This window comes from the organism of the source record quoted next, unplaced genomic scaffold, assembly GCF_019419815.1.
Source record: "Pyrus x bretschneideri cultivar Hongxiangsu unplaced genomic scaffold, Pyrus_bretschneideri_v1 Contig51, whole genome shotgun sequence".
In the NCBI taxonomy this organism is placed as follows: Eukaryota; Viridiplantae; Streptophyta; class Magnoliopsida; order Rosales; family Rosaceae; genus Pyrus; species Pyrus x bretschneideri.
In genome coordinates, this window is record NW_025999789.1 from 2062422 (window position 1) to 2084033 (window position 21612).

Genomic DNA, 21612 nt, shown 5'->3' on the forward strand with positions numbered 1-21612 from the left:
ATGAACTCTCGCAGAGTGCAAAAGCAATATTCAAAAGTGTAATGAAAAGTGTCACAATTTGTCAAAAGGTATCTACTGTGATAATTGTCATTGTATTATTCGATCAATAGTCTATTGTGACTAATTGTCCTTATATTATTCAAGCAATGTGATATCATATTAACGGTTTACTCGTTATATGAAAATTTTTCATGACCATTACACTTTAGGGTAGACACATAAGTGAGTTATTCAAAACATCATATAAATTTTTCTAATTTTTTTTATATATTTGAGTCGAACAACAAGGCACTAGTAGGTGCAGAAGGAACGCAACAAATCCAAACATGAAAGTTATTTAACACATGCCCATATAAGGTAAGGTGATGCCATCCACTACAAAATTTGCTTTCCTAAAAATATGCTTCCAGCTTATAAAATCAAATGAAACGGTTAATCATTTGATATCTTCAACAATTGCACTAATACGCCAAGAAATGCAACACTTTTCCCTCATCACAATGACAATCTTCGAGTCTCCTTCAATCAAACCCTTCTTGATATCACGCGATCTAGCCACCAACAGAACGTCTCTAGCAGACTGTGATTGTGTTATGTCCCAGTCTTCTCGAACCCGCCAAAAAAAGGTTGACCCAGATGGTTGTGAATGAACGATGGTAGAGCTGAAGAAAGACGCATGGTGACTTTGGGTACCGTTTGGTACGTGGGACGGGACGGAACAGAGTGGGACAAGACGTTCCGTCCCACGTTTGGTGCGCCTAAAACGGGTGGAACAAGCTGTTCCACGGGACGAGTTTTGGGTAAATTTTCGTTTCACCTCAGCCCCCTGGAACGACTCGTTCCACATCCGTGGAACACAAAATTATAACCTCTCCGTCTCCTTCTTTTTCCTCCTTGTTTCCATCCGAGGGCATCTCTGCTCCCGCTCCGTTCCATTCCGTCATGTCCCGTCCTGTCCCGTCCCGTTTCGTTCCGTCCCGTCCTGTCTGCATACCAAACGATAGATTGGTGTCGGCAGAATAAAGAGGCCTGGGGTGTCTGCCAAATCATCAACTTTGCTTTCTTGTCCTTTGTGTTGTGTTGCGTAATTGCTGCATTTTTGCCCTCTTTTTGACTAACGAAGGGCAATATGACTTTCACAGATTTTTGCCCTCTTTTTGCCCCTTTTTGACTAATTGCCCTAATATTATTCGAGCAATCTGATTTCATATTACCTGGTGTCATTGATTTTTGAAAAGGGTTTTTGAATTTTTATCCTTTAAGAAGATTAAAATTTAAAAAAAAAAAAATCTGGTGTTAAATTAATTATTGATTTTAGACCCTTAATGTGTACTTAATTCAAATTCATATTATATTTTTGTTTTTATATTTAATAGAATTTGTTTTTGTCAAAGTTTTTATATTTAATAGATAACTTATTTAATGTTATTACATTAAATTTTAAATTTATTATTATACAATTTTATTTAACTTTCTTCAATTAGTGTACCTAAACATCCATATCATAATATATTTTACTAAATTAGTGTACCAAAATGCCCGTACCTAAATATATTATAGTGAATTAGTGACAAATAAGAAAATATGTAAAAACATAAGTGTACCAAAACTCTGTACCTAATTATATGATACTAAACTAATGTACCGAAATGTTGGTACCTAAATATATTATACTAAACTAGTGTAACGAAATGTTCGTACCTAAACATATTATACTAACCCATTGTACCGAAATGTTCGTACCTAAATATATTTTTATGAACTAGTGGCAGATAAAAAAATATGCAAAAACATAAGTGTACTGAAAAATCTCTACGAAAATATTTTCTTATATAAGATGCCGACCATAATGAGCATTAAAATGTATAATATTTTCATAAAATTTAAATTCATAAAATTAGAAATAAAAAAAGAAATATTGAATACATATGCTGGCATTAAATAGAGTCTAGGGACTAAAATTAATTTTTAATCTTGTATAAGACATTTTTTTAACTTTCATCTTATTCAGATATTAAAATCTAGTTTGCTATTTTTGAAAAATCTTAATGGTCGTTACATTTTAGACTAGATAATATCAGTTTGACTAAATTTTTTTTTATTTGATGTTAAATTTCTTTTCACACGTTATTGTGTTACTTATTTGAAATAATGAGACAATGACGAATCAGATAACTGATTCTCATAGAAAGAATACAACGTTTTAAACTTTTCTAGCATGTGCATGTGCTAGTTGCAGCTACTTGTTTGAAATAATGAGACAATGACGAATCAGATAAGTGATTCTCATAGAAAGAATACAACTTTTTTAACTTTTCTAGCATGTGCATGTGCTAGTTGCAGCTTTGGGTTAATGGAATTGCAGCTTTTCTAACATGTGCTGTTGGTGGAATGTTGACAGAAGAGCCTAATTCTTTTGATTTTTTTTTTTTTGGGTAAAATTCCTTTAAAAATTTTTTCGTTTAAAACGTTTTTACTTAGATTTTATTTTAGAGGAATTTGGTCTTCTATTCTTTTATTTTTTATTTTTTATTTTTTTTAAGAGTAATGTTTAAATCATCTCTTGATTAAATGTAATTTCTTTTTTCATATCAATGTACTATCGAGGTTCTACAAAAAAAAATATCAAAAAATATCTAATCTATTCTATTTTATAGTGATTTGAAGAGAAATACTTTATCTCAAAACAATCCACCTGCTTACAGTACTTTCACTCCTCCATGAAAATCTTGCTCAATTTCCCGTTTTATAAATTATTACACAAATTAAATGATGGTAAAGTTGAAGCAGGACGCGTGTTGGGTAACTTTGGTAAAATCTGGTGTCGGCAGGATAAACAGCCCTGGGGTTTGCCAATTGCCATGCGTTTTCCTGGTCTGCCAAATTCTCACTTTTGTTTTCTTGCGCTTTGTATTGTGTGGCTCAGGACAAAAGCCGTTTTTATTACATTTTGAAAAGAAAAAATTATATCAATAATCTTTTAATTTTAACTTAATTTGAGTAATAGTTTATTAATTAAAAAGTTATAAATATTGATTCTTTAACTCATTAAAACGTGCAGCTATGATGATTTTCATTAACTCTGTCAGAATTTCGTCAAATGAGTTATGTTGAAAAGACTATCACTATAGTTGGGTTGAAGTTTAGGGACCATTGATCCAATTGATTAAAGTTAAATGATCATTTCTCCAATTGAATTACAATTGAGGGACCATTGCTATAATTTTTCTCATTTAGTTTTTCATTTTTGTCCCTCGATTCATCCTCATGTGTGCGACATGTAACTCATTTTGAAGGAAGTTCTAACGAAGTTGATGAAAATGACCATAACTGCACGTTTTAAAGAGTTAAGGAAACAATAGTCATGATTTTTATTTGAAATACCATTAATTCAATTGGATAAAAATTGAGGGACCATTGTTATAATTTCTCTTTTGAAAAATTTACAAGTATTTCTTGCTTGTAGAAAGCTGCACACTCCTAAGAGTTTCACTTTAATGTTATGTAGTATTAAATGTTATGATTATTGAATAACCTGAATTTACAAAATCACAATAAAAACAATAATTCTTTTTTATTTTGTCAAAATAAAAATAATAATTCAAATCAATACAAATTATCCAATTCTCATAACTTGTAAGAAGTTTTCTTATAATTAAAACAATAAAAGCACTCCTAGAAACCAATCCAAACCAGATAGAGAAAAAATAAAAGCAAAAGGCAAAAAATTATAGGAATTGGATCCCCTCTTGAGCAAATGGTGGGGATCCTCATGACTCACTAGCAGGGGTCGTTAGATTTCGATCCAAAAACTACAATTATCATAATTTTTAAAGGAATCATTTGTTTGTAACCGATGGATCGAAATTCAACGGTCCGTATTAGTTGGTCATGAGGACCCCCACTATTTGCTCTGGAGGGGATCCAATTAAAAAATTATGACCCCATGACAATGAAGATAGAGAAAAAAGTGGAAAGTACAGCTTTCTTTCTGGTCGCAATGAGGAGGACTTATCATAGCAAAAATGGGGACACGCTCCCCACCGTTAGATTGATTTTAATGAAATTGTGTGGTTGAGATTAAAACACAGGTCACACAATCTCAACCACACAATTTCATTAAAGTTAAATTCAATGGTGGGGAGCATGTCCTCATTTCCAAAATCACTTCATCAGATCTGCTTATCTGTCATCCGTATTTTGAATTTTTTTTATTTAAAAATAAACACAAATAATATCTGATAAAAATTGACCGTACGATATATTATGAACGAAAACAATGAATTAAACCTCAGATTGCTCACAAAAAAGATCTGAAAAGAATCTTCATCTGTCGAAAGAGGAAGACTTGTTAGAGTCTTTCAAGTCAACACCTAATTATCATAGCAACTTGAAGGTCTCTAATCTACAAAACCTCAAATTCCTTTTAAATTACCTGTTTCACTAAATCCTAAATTGTATAACTCCTAAAAATAAATCAACGGCGAATATGGTATCTTCTGTAAACCATTGGATAGAGCTCTCAGCATGCAATGATCATATTTAGGGAATGACCAAATACATGTTGGGACGTCATGGGTTAACAATATAATTTTGTGTTTGAGTTTCTCTCCATATGCATCGCGTTAACTTAATTTTTTCTACTTTCCTAGAATGTTCCAGTTCCTGCATTTTTCAGCTGACATCATGGGTTAACAATATAATTTTGTGTTTAAATTTCTCTCCACATACATCGCGTTAACTTAATTTTTCTACTTTCCTAGAATGTTCCGGTTCCTGCATTTTTCAACTTTCAGATAGTGGAAAGGTCAAGTTGCTGGGAGACTAATTAGTGAAAAGCAGATTTCTCATGGCAAAGACACAAGTCTAAAATTACTTATCACTGATTCAGTTCCATCGAGTTTAATTCGTCTCACTTAATCTTCAAAATTAACATAACAAGCTAGTACTTTCACTTTATGAAAATTTTGCTCTCGTTTCCTTAAACATCTAGATGTTCATTAATTATATGCCAATAAAACTTGCTCTTCATCTTCAAATTGATCATAATAAAATATGGCTCTGTGAGTAATCAAGTAGTTTAACTACAAGATGGTAAAGCATAATACATGGTAACTTCGGTAAATCTGGTGTCGACAGGAGCATTTTCTTCTTCTTTGTCTTGTGTGGCTCAAGTTGTTTCAGTGTCTTTTACCGCTCAGTTGTTTACGAGTCACCTTTCCACCCTAAGTTTCATGTTTGGTTCGCCTATCTCCAAAATCGACCGTATAAAGGATAGAGGAAAATTGTAGTAATGATTTTTCAACTAAAAATTCATGATCATTAGTCTCTTAATTCCTCAAAACATGTAGCTATGATCATTTTCGCCAACTTCGTCATAACTTTTGTCAAAACAAATCATGTTGAAAGAAACATTGCTACAATTGTGTTAAAATTGAGAGACTATTGGTCCAATTAGATTAAAGTTGAGAAACCATTTCTACAATTTTCTCATTTAATTTTCCATATTTACTCTTTGACTCGGCCTCACGTGCGTGGCACGTGACTTATTTTGATGAAAATTTTAGCGGTGTTGACTAAAATGACCATAGTTGCATATTTGAAATAATTAAGAGACTGATGGTTATGAATTTTAGTTAAGAGATTATTACTCTAATTAAGTTAAAGTTAAGGAACCCTTACTATAATTTTCTTCAAATAAAAAATAAAATATATCCGTGTAGGACAATGGAGATGAGAAAGCAATCAAAATGATAAAACAATATGACCCCACGAAAAATAAAGACAGGAAAAAGAAGAATCTAACTTTCCTTTTGGGCAGAAAGGAGACGACTTCGTTATAGTCCTTCAACACCTAATTATCGTAGCAAATTGAAGAGCTCCAAAGTGGTCTAGATCTGTTGATTTTAACGATCTATGGAAACAAGTCCCTTCATCTTCATCATCATCTGAAAACTCCAACGCAGTAAGTTCCTCTTGCAACTATACATGCCAAATCCATTACTTATTAATTAATTATTTATTTCATTTTTCTTCAAGTTTGTATGCTTAATTAATTATTTCATTTTTCTTCAAGTTTGTATGCTTAATTAATTATTCCATCGCTCAGTCTGCATTTGTTGATCATAAGTGCAAACAAGTGCCCTCATGACCGGATTGACTCCCATGAAACTGCTTCTTGCTACAGATCATGTCCAATATTCGTGCAAGTTCGAGTCTTGAAACGTAGGATTGCAAGGTAATCCCAAAACTGCCCATTTATTTGTTCAACATGTTAAAATTTAGGAAAAATAATGTATACTAATATATGATTTTTGCAATCATATATGGTATGTTTTATTGTGCTTTATTATTTAAAGAGTAATGCTAGAAAAATCACATAATTATACTATATTAGTGTACCATCTCATATGGTGAGTGATAGACACAATCAACATCCAGTGAGATAAATTCATAAACTAACGTGACATGTATGCCTCACTTGCCACATCAAATGGTACATAAATGTGACACAAAAATATGTGATCTTCTTAACATTTTCCTATGAAATAATATTATATGGTGTGCTTTATTGTGCTTTACCATGCAATATCAAGTTTTTTATGTTTTATTTTTATTGGAACATACAATATATCAAGTTATTAGATTATTTGGTAGTACTATATTAAGGACTATACCTCGCGAGACGGTTATGATGTTGGCAACCTTGATCTGAATCTGTCCCGTTGCCATCTCTAGTCCCAAATTGTCACCTCTAGAAATGCTCACTAGGAGTCCATTAATTGATTATTTCACTTTTACTATAAATTTGTATATAATTGCGCAGGCATCAATAATTAGTTCTCATCATTTTAATTTGTGCAGTTGTGACTATTTCTGAGTCTCAACGGGTCAAGCTTCCAAATTTCCAAGGAACTACGTCTTTGACTGTTGATCTTCCCTTCGTTGAGTCTGTATTTGTTGATCACAAGCAGAGTTAGATTTGAACTTCCGTGTAAGTTCTTATTATTTATTTGAATAATACATTAGTTGTTTTTCATTTTATTTGAACCACTTTTTATTCAGTTTTTGTTCACTTAATCTGTACAGTTCTGCACCTCAATATTGCTCAAGAACGTTTCGCTATTTCTTTGATTTCTTGGAGTGCCCTTCACTCTTAAAATGGCACTGGGAGAGGTTTTTCTTGCGGCGTTTCTAAAGGTGCTGCTCAACAGGTTGACCTCCCACGAGATTCTCAACTACCTTGAAAACTTCCGGGGCGTCACAAAGAAGCTGGACAAGTGGAGGGCCGTGTTAACTGCAATAGGAGGGGTGCTCAGCGACGCCGAGGAAAAACAACTCACTGAGGATGCTGTAAAACTGTGGCTCGATGATCTCAGAGATCTGGCTTATGATGTCGAAGACATGTTGGACAAATTTGCCACCCAAATGTTGAAGTGCATGATAGAGGGACGTGATCAAGCCTGCACAAGCAACAAGGTGCGGAACTCACTTTTCAAAATTAAATTCAATTGGGATATGAACTCCGAAATGAAGAAGATTACGGAGCGGTTGCAAGACATATCTGAACGGAAGGATAAGTTTGGCTTGAAAGATATTGGGACGTCTGCTAAGGAATCACGAAGTCTACCAAGTTCTGGCGTGTTAGATGAAAAGCTTCTTGTTGGAAGAGATGGTGACAAGGGGAGGATTATTGAATTGTTGTCAAGAAAATACGAGCATGCAGGTGCTGTCAATTTTGGTATAGTTGCTATAGTTGGCATGGCCGGAGTTGGGAAGACGACACTTGCTCAACTTGTATTCAACAACGAAGATGATGCCATGAAGGAGTTTGAGCTCAAGGTCTGGATATCAGTGTCCGATGACTTCGATGTGGTGCGAGTGACAAAGGCAATTCTTGAATCCATCACATCCCGACCTGTTCAAATGGAGGAGTTTAGTAAAATTCAGCATGATTTGAGTGAGCAATTAAGAGGAAAAAAGTTTTTAATCGTGTTAGATGATATCTGGAACAAAGGCGACTATGATCTACACGATCTCTGGACAAGACTTCGATCCCCTTTTGGCGTCGGAGCAGGAGGAAGCAAGATAATTGTGACAACCCGTGATGTGAATGTTGCAAAGATTATGGGAGCCACTGAAGTTCATAATTTGGAATGTATGGCAGATGATGATTGTTTGGAAATATTTGAGCGACATGCATTCCTAGAAGCTAATAGTGGAAAACCAGTAAATTATGAGTTAATTCGGACAAAAATTGTTGAAAAATGTTGTGGCTTACCACTAGCTGCGAGGACACTCGGTGGTCTTTTACGTTGCAAAGAAACAGATGAGTGGGGAGAAATATTGGACAACAAACTATGGAATCTCGCAGATAACAGTAGCCTTCTCCCCGTACTAAAGTTGAGCTATCACTATCTTCCATCACATTTGAAGAGGTGTTTTGCCTATTGCTCAATACTTCCAAATGACTATGAATTTGGGGAGAAGCAGCTCGTCCTTTTGTGGATGGCAGAGGGTTTGATTCAACAAAAACATGACGACAATAAACAAATGGAGGATTTGGGCCGCGACTACTTTCGAGAGCTATTAGCAAGGTCGCTGTTTCAAGAATCAAGCAAAAACAATTCACGATATGTAATGCATGACCTCGTTAATGATTTAGCACGATGGGCAGCAGGTGAAATATGTTTTAGATTGGAAGATAAGCAAGGTGATAACTTGCAAAGCACTTGCTTTCGAAAGGCTCGCCATTCGTCTTTCATTGCTGGTCAATTTGATGGAGTTATGAGATTTGAGGACTTTCCAAAAGCTGAACGTTTGCGAACATTCCTGCCACTTTCACTTTCAGATTCCTGGGGATGGAACAAAAATTTGTCTCGTAAGGTTACTTTTGAGTTATTACCAGAGTTGCAATACTTACGAGTGCTCTCTTTCAATGGCTACAAAATAACTGAGCTGCCAAAGTCAATCGGTGATTTGAGGTTGTTACAGTATCTTGACCTATCCTACACATTGATATCTAGTTTGCCCAAATCAATAAGCACTCTTTACTACTTGCAAACATTGATATTGGAACGTTGTTATAAATTGAAGTCATTGCCTGCGGACTTGAGCAATCTAATTAAGTTGCGCCATCTCAACAACTCAGGTGCATCTTCGTTGGAAGGAATGCCTTCCCAACTAGGTCGATTGACGAATCTACAATCACTGCCTCTTTTTGTGGCGAACGAAGGTAATGATCAGTCAGGGATAAGAGAGATAGGGCCCCTATTGCATCTCCAAGGGACATTGTGCCTCTCAAAATTGGAGAATGTGACTGATGTTGAGGATGCCAGGAGGGCCAACTTGAAATGCAAGGATAGGCTTGATTCGTTGGTCCTAAAATGGTCTTATTTAAGCGACACAGAAGAAACTGAATCCGCTGTGCTTGACATGTTACAGCCTCATACAAATCTCAAGGAGCTCACCATCAAGAGTTATACCGGAGAGGAATTTTCATCATGGGTTGGAGGTCCTTTGTTCTCTAATATGGTGATTGTGCGCTTAGAGGAATGTAACAATTGTTTATCGTTGCCACCTCTCGGACAATTGCCTCATCTCAAAGAGCTTTATATTAGAGGAATGAATGCAGTGGAAAGTGTTGGTGCTGAGTTTTATGGCGAGTGTGTCTTGGCTTTTCCGCTGTTAGAGATTCTTGAGTTTGTGGATATGCACCATTGGAAGGTGTGGCTTCCTTTCCAACTGGATCACGGAAGTGGTGTTTTCCCTTGCCTGAAAAGGCTTTCAATAATAAAATGTTCTAAGTTGGAAGGTAACCTGCCAGAGAACCTCGATTTGTTGGCCAAACTTGAAATTGTTAAATGTGAGGAATTGGTGGTTTCGATTGCCAACTACAAACAACTTTGTCAAATAAACATTGACGGTTGCAAAGTGTTGACACATACAGATGCTAAGGTTGAGTTTGAGTTATTAGAGTCCTTGTGCCTTTCAAACATTTCGGAGGTGAAGTCTCTGGAAACAGGGGAATTGTTCAGGAAGGGATTAAAGAAGGTTAGAGATTTGAAGATCAATGGATGTGAGAAGCTGACGTCATCATGGAAGAATGAGGGTAGATTATTACAGCGGTTGACTAGTCTTGGCCGTTTGGAAATTGAAGACAACTCTCGTCTAGTTGAAGAATTAGGAGAAGAAGCAGAGGATTTGCTGCAATTGCAAATATTGGAGTGCAAGCTTGAATTTCTGCGGTTAAAAAAGTGCGAAAATCTTTTGAAGCTACCAAAAGGGTTAAATCAGTTGTCGTCTCTTCAAGAGCTTCGCATATACGAATGTTCATCTCTAGTTTCTTTTCCAGATGTTGGTCTGCCACCTTCTCTTAAAGACATCGACATTAGAGAGTGCCATTCGTTGATATATTTTGCAAAATTCCATATTCCCCAAAATCTCAGAAGAATATTTATAGAAAATTGCAAAAGTTTGAAATCACTAGTAGATGAGGAGGAATGTGAACGACTGGGTTTAATAGCACCGAACGGGTTCTTCAGCGACAACACCAATCACTGCCTTGAATATATTGTTATCTGGAATTGCCAAAATCTGAAATCCTTACCGGATGGCTTATGCCACCTCAGCAATCTTCAAACTCTAATTATTAGGTGCTGTGGAAGTCTTGTTTCCATCCCGAGACTGAGTGGGGGGAGAAGACCCTCCAACCTGAGAAAGATGGAGATCTCCAAATGCGAGAAATTGGAGGCGTTGCCCGAAGACCTGCACAATCTCAACTCTCTTGAGGCATTGAGGATCGACTACTGTGAAGGTTTGACTTTTCCTCCCAACCTAACATATCTTGTAATTTGGAAGGTCAAGAGCTGTAAGTCATTGTGGGAGTTGGAATTGTGGGGGTTGCACAGACTCACCTCTCTTGAAATCGATGGTGAAGAAGACCCGGATACGGTGTCGTTTCCACCCGACATGGTACGGATGGAGACGCTCTTCCCCAAATCTCTCACTCTACTCAGAATAATTGGCTTCCCGAATCTGAAGAAACTGAGCAGCAAGGGCTTTCAATTCCTCACCTCCCTTCAATCTCTGGATCTCTGGAATTGTCCAAAGCTAGCATCCATTCCAGAGGAGGGTCTGCCTCCTTCACTTACGCAACTTTGGATCGATGGGTGTCCAGTGCTAGAAGAGAGATGCCAACCAGGAAAAGGACGCTACTGGCACAAAATATCCCACATCCCTTGCATAGGGATAGATGGCAGGCAGATATGAAGCTGATGGTCCAGGTATCATTTTCTCGAGGAATGTTTTAATATTAATATTATTATTATTATTAATAATCATGTTTATTCTTGTAAAGTAAAGTAATCCACAATATTTGGTTTGGGTCAAGGTTTTGGGGGTTGAGGAGTCGCTGCTTTGGGAGGCCTTCAATTGGCGACAACTTGGATATTTCTCGGCCAACGTTTATTCTCATGGATTCCTATATTTGCTTTTTTTCTTTTTCTTTTTTCTTTTTTTTTTTTTTTTTTGGGTAAACAATTGCTATGTTTGCTTGGTCCCTTTTGACTGATTTGTATTATAACTTTATAAATGTGCTACCTTTTCTCCTAAGTATGGAGTTTTTCCCATTCAGTTTTTTCCCAGCAAGATTTTAACCAGGCCACTTAAACCTGATCTTTTATTTTATTTTAGCAAATTTTGACTTATGAGCTAGTATTGCATTTTATTTAATGCATCGAGAATAAGCAATCAATAAAGAAATGGAAATGCAAGGGGCTCGTTGTTGAAGTTGTGTTGTCTCTAGTCTTTAAATGATGATTAGATTCTCAAAAAGTTGCGTTAGTTTCGGTATACTGACTTGACCACTTTTTGACGTGGGAATTAGTTTCCCGATGTGGAATGATGACCGCTAAATGACTTCCTTTACTACGTCTTGTCTTCCTGAAAGTAGAAAATATGTGCCAACGAATTTTGGTAAATCAAATCGTTATACCAAGCTTTCGTCACTTATTCAAAAAGTGCACTATTCATTGGTGACGATTATGCGTTTTAATTGAGTTCTAAGGAAAATAGAGGGTAGTAATACATCAGTACTAAAAAGTGAATTTGTGAAAAAACTGGTTCGATTTTATTCATGGATTAAATGTAGGATTGTGTCTCTGCAATTTTTCATTTTTTTTATTGGACTCTCAATTTTATTCCAAACGCACAAACCACGTCAGGGCTGACGCCGACTTAACGGCGATACGAATCATCTTTCCGTTCCCGTCAGCAAAATAACGTCGTTCATCCCGAAACAAAAACCGTTAAAGCCTCATATTCTTTCCCAGATTTCACAATACAATTTAGGCCCATTTCTGGCCTAACGTCTCTCTCTCTCTCTCTGCCTTCCGAGTCATTTCATTTTCCCGGAAAATAAAAAAGTTCTTTCTTCTTTGACCGAATTCATGTCGGTACGTAATCTCTTTCTTCAATCCGAATATAAATTCTTAATCTTTTGTATGGCTTTATTTGGTTTTTGTTTAAATTTAATCTTTGTGATGCTTATTTGCTGTGTTTCTGATTGGATTGAACTCTAATTCATTTAGATTTATTCGTTAATTTGTATTGACTTGATTGTAATTCTCTCAGATGCATTGGTTTTATATTAATTTCTTAGCAAAATTCATGTTTTTAGTTTTAATTTTTATGTTTTTATCATTCTTAAAGTAAATGCATATACATGATGCAAAATTTGGATTCGTCAAAGGAGCAGATTATAGTTTTTCGGTTTGATTTATAGTTTTGTTTAATTAGGAATATAGTGAAAATGAAAATGAACAGAAAACGGTTAGTGAGAAAATGACAAGTTTTCTTTGTGTTTATTACAAAATTAGCAAGTTGAAATTTTTGAGAGTATATTGCTTCTTGGAGCAGGTATTGTTTCAAGAGTGTGAATCCCATGTCGAGAATTGAAGTGTTACGTAAATAGTTTGAATGATCTCGGGCATCTCCACCCGTTGCCAATTGGTTTCAGGTTGGATGCTCGAATTGTAATAGAATAAAAGGTATTGTTGTTTTTTTATTATCATTCGTTGTTTGAGTGGCGAAGATACAAATTGCTTCCTGATGGTGTTTATGACTTTCTGTATTTACTTTTAATGCTTAGTATATTAATGGCATCGCGTACTTCCTAAGATTTCATGGTCATGTGTTTGTATGGTTCTGTATGTATGTGTACGATCTTCATCCCGACTTTGAATGCATAAACTAGCTGGATGGAGAGGTGTTGTTGTTATTGCCTTGCCCAAAACAAGGATTTCATTGAGGGCTAAATAGATTTCTTTTAACTGGGTTATTATGTGGTCAGGGAAGGTTAGAGTTCTTATGTGGTCGGCCAAGTGCTTTGTGAAAAATGGATTTATGTTGTCTAAATAGTTGTGTTTCAATTGCCTTTTCTGAGCTTCTTCCTTCCTATCTGGTATCTATTTTCTATCATTTTTCATAGGATGTTAGCTCCATGGTGACATGGTGTGCTGGTTGCTTTATGTTTGTATATTCTCTTGTTTTTTCATTACAATGTTGAACTCAGTGAAATGCTAGTACTTGTACTTCGAGCCTTGACTAGAAAAAAAACGTCGCGTGTACTTGGGATTTTCTCCGGGATGCCTTGTAATATTCTAACATTGCTGGATGAACATTTTTCCTTCAGTTTGTCTGCTAACTTACAGTCCAAGAAGAAGTTGCTTATCACAACATGTTGCCAATGTTCATGGATATATACAATTATTTCAATGAGTTTCTTTGAAATTGTTTGTGATATTTTCGTGCCAAATAGGACGAGAAGAAAATTTCATATCTCAATTTTTTAGCTCATAAGATTTATATTAAATTATTTTTTCGCCTTTTATTAAAGAATACGTTGAAAAAAAAAAACTTAAGTGTTCGGGATCTTTTAATACCAATTTCAATACAACTATTAATTTAAGTAACATAACTTTTAGTTTAGGTACCAATAAAAAAATCAACTAAAATACTACTATAATTCAAAATAAGTATATGATTGCCACGTTTTCCGACCACCCAACTGTATTAGCAACCACGTCACCCTTATAATCAATCTTAATAACCAGGTTTCGACGAACCTCCTTGTACTGCATTGTGTTCGCATACATGAGCCCGGGGACGAGCGTTACTATTTGCATTATGATAAATAACCATGATTTTGATGAGTACTGTAGGCTAGAATTTCCAATCATTCCCAAGGGAGAATGGTTCAATATGACCTATAGACTACATGAACTCAAATTCCCTTTTTGTTATCTTCTATAAACCATCCGCTAGAGTTCTTGGCATGTAGTGACCATATTTGGAGAATGACTAGACACATGTTGGGATGCCATTATGACATCATGGGTGAACAATACAATTTTCGCGTTTAAGTTTCTCTCCACATACATCGCATTAACTTTGTTTTTTTACTTTCTTAACATGTTTGGGTGCATTTTCAGTTTTTGGATAGTAATTTCACTTCATGAAAATCTTGCTTAATGTTGTTTGACTTGTTTCCTTTCTTAAACATCTAGATGTTCGTTAATTATATGCTAATAATAATTGCTCTTCATCTTCAAATGGATCATAAATTAATATAGCTCTGTGACTAATTAAGTAGTATAACTCCAAAATGGTAAAGCATAATCCATGATAACTTTGGTAAATCTGGTGTCAGCAGGATCATGTTCTTCTTGGTGTTGTGTGGCTTAGGTTGTTTAAGTGTCTTTTACTGTTTTAAATTGATTCTCTATATTATCTACAATGGCCTACAAAAAACTGAACCAAACACCGTCACAAAATAATATCATTGGTGTTGAAAGGGAATGTAGCTTAGTTGTTTACCAGCAGTCACCTTTCCACCCGAAGTTTCATATTTGATTCCCCCAAAATCGTTCGTATAACTGTGTAGGACATTGGCGATAAGAAAACGATAAAAAAGAGAACAATATTACCCTGCGAAAATTAAGGATAGAGAAAAAAAGAGGATTCTAACTTTCTTTATGGGCAGAAAGATGAAGGCTTGTTATATTCAACACGTAATCGTCATAGCAATTGAAGAGTTTTGAAGTAGTTGTCGTTGAAAGAGGAAGACTTGTTAAAGTCTTTCAAGTCAACACCTAATTCTCATAGCAAATTGATCCGTAAAGTAGTCAACAAAAACTCAAATTCCATTTAAACAACCTGTTTTATTAAAGGGGTGTGATATCCATACATCTATTTTTACTTTTCACACACCTCTTGTTAACTTCTGTCATTGATCTACTTCATTTCATGTAATCTGACGGTTGAAAATTAAAAAAAATGTGTGAGAAGTAAAAAGATATGTGTAGATATCACACCCCTTTATTAAATCCTAAATTGTATAACTCCTTCAAATATATCAATGGCGAATATCATATTTTCTGTAAATCATCCAGTAGAGCTCTCAGCAAGCAATGACCATATTTAGGGAATGACTAGACACATATAAGGGTCTCATCAAAACACCATGGGTTAACAATACAATTTATATTTAAGTTTCTCTCCACTTACATTGTGTTAACTTAGTTTTTGTACTTTTCTAGCATTTTCAAGTTCGTGCATTTTCAGCTTTTGGGTAGTGAAAAAGTCAATTTGCTGGGAAACTTATTAGTAAAAAGCAAATTCACACGGCTGGTGTCACATCCCGGCCCGGGTGGAACCATTTCCCGGGTCCGCTCCACCACCATAGCACGATATTGTCCGCTTTGGGCCCCAACCACGCCCTCACGGTTTTGTTTCTGGGAACTCACACGAGAACTTCCCGATGGGTCACCTATCCTGGGAGTGCTCTCGTGCGCTACTCGCTTAACTTTGAAGTTCCCATGGAACCCGAAGCCAGTGAGTTCCCAAAAGGCCTCGTGCTAGGGAGGGACGGGAATATACATTTAAGGATCACTCCCCTGGGCGATGGGGGATGTCACAATCCAACCCCCTTAAGGGCCCGACGTCCTCGTTGGCACACACGCGACCAGGGTTAGGCTCTGATACCAAATTGTCACATCCCGGCCTGGGTGGAACCACTTCCCGGGCCCGCTCCACCACCGTAGCACGATATTGTCCGCTTTGGGCCCCGACCACGCCCTCACGGTTTTGTTTCTGGGAACTCACACGAGAACTTCCCGATGGGTCACCCATCCTGGGAGTGCTCTCGTGCACTACTCGCTTAACTTCGGAGTTCCCATGGAACCCGAAGCCAGTGAACTCCCAAAAGGCCTCGTGCTAGGTAGGGACGGGAATATACATTTAAGGATCACTCCTCTGGGCGATGTGGGATGTCACAGCGGGACATAAATCTAAAATTACTTGCTGGGAATGTTTTAATATTAATATTAATATTGTTATTAATCATGTTTATTCTTGTAAAGTAAAGTAATCCACAATATTTGGTTTGGGTCAAGGTTTGGGGGTTGAGGAGTGGCTGTTTGGTAGGAGAAATTTTTCAAGATATCGGGAACTCCAGCTCACCTCTGCCAGTTGGTGTTCCGAACCAATGGTTATTAGACAACTAGATTTCTTTAATTTTTATTTATTTAATTCATTCTCTTAAATGCTGAAACTTCACTCCCAAAAAGTAAAAATAAACGGAGTTTACGCGTCCGTCAATAACCTTTGCGTTCCGTTTTGTTCTCAGTAATCTTTATTTTTTTATGAAATATCTTCTTGTCGCTGAAAAAAAGAGAAGGGGAAAAGCTGATTTGCTATCATGTATGTTGCTTGGGACATTCGATGGTCTCTCCTTCGTGGTACGGATCTACTCAAATCTCAGTCCCTCTTCTTTTCTGGAAAGCTCTGCAGGAAATTTAGGATTATTTCCGGTGATGGCTTCCTGCCCAACTCTGGTTGTTTCTCCTCCTCCATCTTGTCTGTATTGTAGGTTTCTTTTGGAGTTGGAAGGCTTTGTGGCTTAGTTTGTTGGCTTTTATTTTTTGGGTTTTACACCAAAACAAAAAAATAAAGAGGTGTTTTGCCGATTTTATCCACAAATCCCCGGCAAACAAGAACACTTGAATTATGGATACGAGGGCTATCGGACGAGGAAGAAGACGATGACGAAATCTTGAAAAACTTTTACGTCTGTTTAGCTTTTTCGGCCTTGGGACTAACGTTTCAGCATTTAAAAGTGTGTTTCAATAAGATTGAAAGAAAATCCAGATGTCAAATAACCATTGGCTGGAACACCAACTGACGTGCAGTTCCCGGAACCCCGAAAAATTTCTCCTCCAGGCCTTCAATTGGCGACAACCTGGATATTTCTCGGACAACGTTACTTCTCCCGGATTCCTACGTTTGCTTGCACCCTTTTCACTTATTTGTATTACAAGTGTGCTACTCCTTCTCCTAACTTTATGCCACCTCAGCAATCTTCAAAAGCTATATATTCAAGAATGTGTGTTGCGTATTGTAGACATCAAAATTTCGGTGAAATAAATGTTGACCAAAAATTAAAATTTCAACGCTCACGTATCACATAAATTTTACATGTAGCGTGTGACTCAACGAAAAATCGAAATAAATTGGAAAAGTCATCAAATAGGATACGTGTCAATACCTGGCAGAAATGATTTATTTCATCTGATTATTTAAATCCAAAAATCAAGTTTTGGAATTCTATAAATAGGAGGCCAAGGCATTCATTTTGGGGGAAGGAAAAGAAAAAAAGAAGGAAGGAAGAAAGAAAGAAGCCTTGAAACTCTAAAGCTCTCAAGCAAATCCCGAAGGATCAAGAAAGCAATCTTCGTTCTTCGTCAAATCCAACCAATTCAAGATCAAGCCCCAACGGCCCTTGAAGAACTTCCACCAACTCAAGATCAAGCCCCGACGGCCCTTGAAGAAAGTGTTCATCGTTCATCATCCGTTCATCCTAAGATCAAGCCCCAACGGCCCCTTTGGATCAACAACCTCAACAAATCCACACATCCAATCGTTCTTCAAGATTAAGCCCAGAAGCCCTTGAAGATCCGCTCATCCATCAACCTTCAAGATCAAGCCCCGACGGCCCTTGAAGAACTTCAATCAATTCAAGATCAAGCCCCAACGGCCCTTGAAGAACTTCCACCAACTCAAGATCAAGCCCCGACGGCCCCTTGAAGAAAGTGTTCATCGTTCATCATCCATCCTCCTTCAAGATCAAGCCCCAACGGCCCTTGAAGAACTCCCACCAACTCAAGATCAAGCCCCAACGGCCCTTGAAGAACTCCCACCAACTCAAGATCAAGCCCCAACGCCCCTTGAAGATCCATTCATCAACTGTGCATCCTTAGATCAAGCCCCGACGGCCCTTTGGATCAACAACTCATCCACAAACCCACATCGTACGAAGATAGAATCAGAGGATCAAATTACAAAGAGATTGTAACCCCAAAATCATTAATACAAAAAAATATATTTTGTACACGTATTCTTGTCGCTTGTTTCAGGAATTTCTCGTGTTTACAAATTTGGCACGCTCGGTGGGACTATCTCTACCTCTCATCTCTATCCTCAAATCATCGAAAAACGCAAATGGCATCAAGAAAGGATCAAGCTGTTCCTGCAATCAAAGCAAAGAACAAGAACATCATCGCCGCAAGTGGTGATATTTCTGGCATCATAACCCGAAGTAAGGCAAGAGATCTTTTTGCCGCGGCTTCCGCCCCTGCATTAACTCTGTCAAAGGAACAAGAGCACTTGAGGTACGAGCCTGTGATCACCCTGGCCTCGCTAAGGGCATCAAGAGGGGAAAGCCCGAGGAAATACTCAGAGTCCCTACTCTCCGACGCTGATTCGAGCGGCAGTACAACCATGCAAGTCATGACCACTGAAGCAACTTCAATCGAGGAGCAGCTAGCTCAGATGAATGAAGCAATCGCAAAGCTCACACGAACTGTGGAAGAGAAGGACTTGCAGATTGCCGCACTCGTCAACCAATTAGATGCGCTGCCCGACGTGAAAGTCGACCCAATTGTTGGCCTATTAAAGAAAGAAGGCGACGAAGAAGAGGAGCCACCAGCGGAGAAAGTTAAAGAGAAGCCGAAGCTAGACCTAGCAACGACATCCATGGGATCTCTCTATCCAGGAGCTACAGGAGATGATCGCAAGCACTATCAAGACACAGTACGAAGGAAGCTCGCATGACTCCGTACTGTACTCAAAGCCTTACTCCAAAAAGATTGATGCTTTGAAGATGCCAAGGGGTTATCAGCCCCCAAAATTCATGCAGTTCGATGGAAAAGGCAACCCGAAGCAACATGTCGCCCATTTCATTGAAACTTGCAACAATGCTGGGACAGAGGGAGACTACCTCGTCAAACAGTTCGTGCGTTCGCTGAAAAGTAACGCTTTTGACTGGTACACTGACCTCGAACCTGATTCTATCAACAGTTGGGACCAGCTAGAAAGGGAATTCCTCAACCGTTTCTACAGCACTCGTCGTACTGTAAGCATGCTAGAGCTGACCAGCACGAAACAGTGGAAAGATGAACCTGTCGTCGACTACATAAATAGATGGCGTTCTTTAAGTCTGGATTGCAAAGATCGGCTTTCTGAAACCTCTGCCATTGAGATGTGCGTTCAAGGCATGCAGTGGGGACTACACTACATCCTTCAAGGCATCAAACCACGAACATTTGAGGAGTTAGCCACCCGCGCCCATGATATGGAGTTAAGCATCAACCGTCATGGGAAGAAAGAACAGATCGCCGACTACAAGAATGACAAAGTTTTGGGGCCAAAGGTGGATAAGGCTACGTGGAAACCCACCAAGGAAGCAATGACGGTCAACACAACTCCAGTCAAAATCCCTACACGAAGCAAGGCGATTCAAACCGAAGCTTTTCGTGATCAAGAGATACGTAGACGCACTTTGAAGGAGCTTGAGGAGAAGACTTATCCATTCCCCGACTCTGACGTGGTTGCCATGTTGAAAGACTTGCTTGACAAAAAGGTGATCGACCTACCTGAGTGCAAACGGCCAGAAGATATGAACCGTACTGATAGTCCAAGGTACTGTAAATTCCACCGCTTCATTAGTCATCCGACGGAAAAGTGCTTTGTGCTAAAAGATCTCATCATGAAGTTGGCTCAGAAAGGGATCATCGAGCTAGATCTTAATGATGTGGTGAAGACAAACTATACCACCGTCACTTCTGGCTCTTTGAACTCAAAATCTTCACCTCAACCGCTGGGGGCATGCTCCAAAACCATGTCAGTCAAGTCAAGTGAAGTTGAAGGATGGACTTATGTCACTCCAAAGAAAATGCACAAGAAACATAGGTCTCTTCCACAAGTTCACCAATCAGAAATGGGGCAAAGCAGCTACCGTCAACCTTCAAAGCTACATGAAAGTGTTGAGAATGATGAAGTTATGACACAAAGATCGTCCGTTGGAATCACAATGCGCGATTTCTTCCCCAAAGACTTCTTCAATCACTCAGTCAAGACTCCTTGCTATGAAGATTGCAAGGAATGCCCCTCTAAGATCATTTGACAAATTCACAAAAGCTCCTCGTTCGCACGAGCCTAAAAGGTGACAACAAAAGCTCCTCGTTCGCACGAGCCTAAAAGGCGATAACCAAAGCTCCTTGTCCGCACGAGCATAAAAGGCGACAACAAACGCTCCTTGCCTGCATGAGCTAAAAATGCAAACGGCACCAAGACGCTCCTGGCCCGCAAGAGCATAAACTGTGTACGGCAAAATCATCATCAAAATCATCATCAAAACCATCACCCATTTGAACTACGTCATGACTTGATCCCTCCTCAACCAAGGGTACGTAGGCAACTTGAAACTTCAAAACTTCAAGTACAGTCACATCACCAACAAAAACACAAACACTTTGAAGAAAAAAAAAAAAAAAAAAAAAAGAAGCGAATTCAAACTATGAATACTTTATTTCTTTAAAGGAATGATTTGGTTACAAAGCCGTATTACAAGGGTGAGCATCACACCAACGTCACCACCGAGGAAAGTTGTGACCAAAAGACACTACACAGCATAAACTCGCTGCAGTCTTTTGCACAACCACACACGATAACTCACAAGCTTCAAGTAGCAGTGGTAAAGAGCCCACGACAAGCAGTAAGGTCAATGTGCACAACAAAGTCACCGCCGAGAGAAAACCATGACCAAAAGGCACTACACAGCGAAATCCTGTTGCAGTCTTTTGCACAACACCACATGGTAAAAAGTGGCGCACTGCAACAGGCACCAGGCAAAAAGTACAGTTGCACCCACATCCTGCTCACTCCGTCACCAATTCCAAATTCACAAGAAGCTGCCACCAATTGTGAACGTGGGTAATCCGTCAAAAGACAGCAAGGAAATCTATGAATGCAGTAAGTACCTGTAAAAAAAAAAAAAAAAAAAAAAAAAAAACATATGTATTAATATATATATATATATATATATATATATATATATTCTCCATAAAAAAAATAAAAAAATAAAAAAAAATAAAAAAAATATGTATTAATATATATATTCTCCATAAAAAAAAAAAAAAAAAAAAAAAAAAAAAAAACAGAAGGAGGAGCTTCCCAATTACCCAATGCTCCAATGACCCCCAAAATAAAATATTC

The 21612-nt window shown here is 37.7% G+C and overlaps 2 protein-coding genes across 4 annotated transcripts in view; both read left to right on the forward strand.

Moving 5' to 3' along the window:
* Positions 1-12012, forward strand: part of LOC103964898 (putative disease resistance protein At3g14460) — a 30234-nt gene extending 18222 nt beyond the window's left edge. The window contains exon 7 of the transcript XR_007253012.1: positions 11435-12012. The gene's annotated coding sequence lies outside the window, so the exon portion shown is untranslated. The remainder of the gene's footprint in view (positions 1-11434) is intronic.
* Positions 5848-12012, forward strand: LOC125470689 (putative disease resistance RPP13-like protein 1). Of its 3 annotated transcripts, XM_048570062.1 has the most exons (5): positions 5874-5965; positions 6188-6238; positions 6865-6994; positions 7090-11285; positions 11393-12012. In XM_048570062.1, the coding sequence occupies exon 4, from the start codon at positions 7162-7164 to the stop codon at positions 11269-11271; it is 4110 nt and encodes a 1369-aa protein (XP_048426019.1). In that variant the 5' UTR covers positions 5874-5965; positions 6188-6238; positions 6865-6994; positions 7090-7161; the 3' UTR covers positions 11272-11285; positions 11393-12012. The 3 variants fall into 3 exon arrangements, with proteins under 3 accessions (XP_048426021.1, XP_048426019.1, XP_048426020.1); XM_048570064.1 differs by having other exon boundaries at positions 5848-5965; positions 6110-6238; positions 7090-12012; XM_048570063.1 differs by having other exon boundaries at positions 7090-12012.
* Positions 12013-21612: the final 9600 nt, after the last annotated feature.

Coding starts and splice junctions, on each gene's coding strand:
- LOC125470689 (XM_048570064.1), top strand. CDS start 7,162: ATGGCACTGGGAGAGGTTTTTCTTGCGGCGTTTCTAAAGGTGCTGCTC.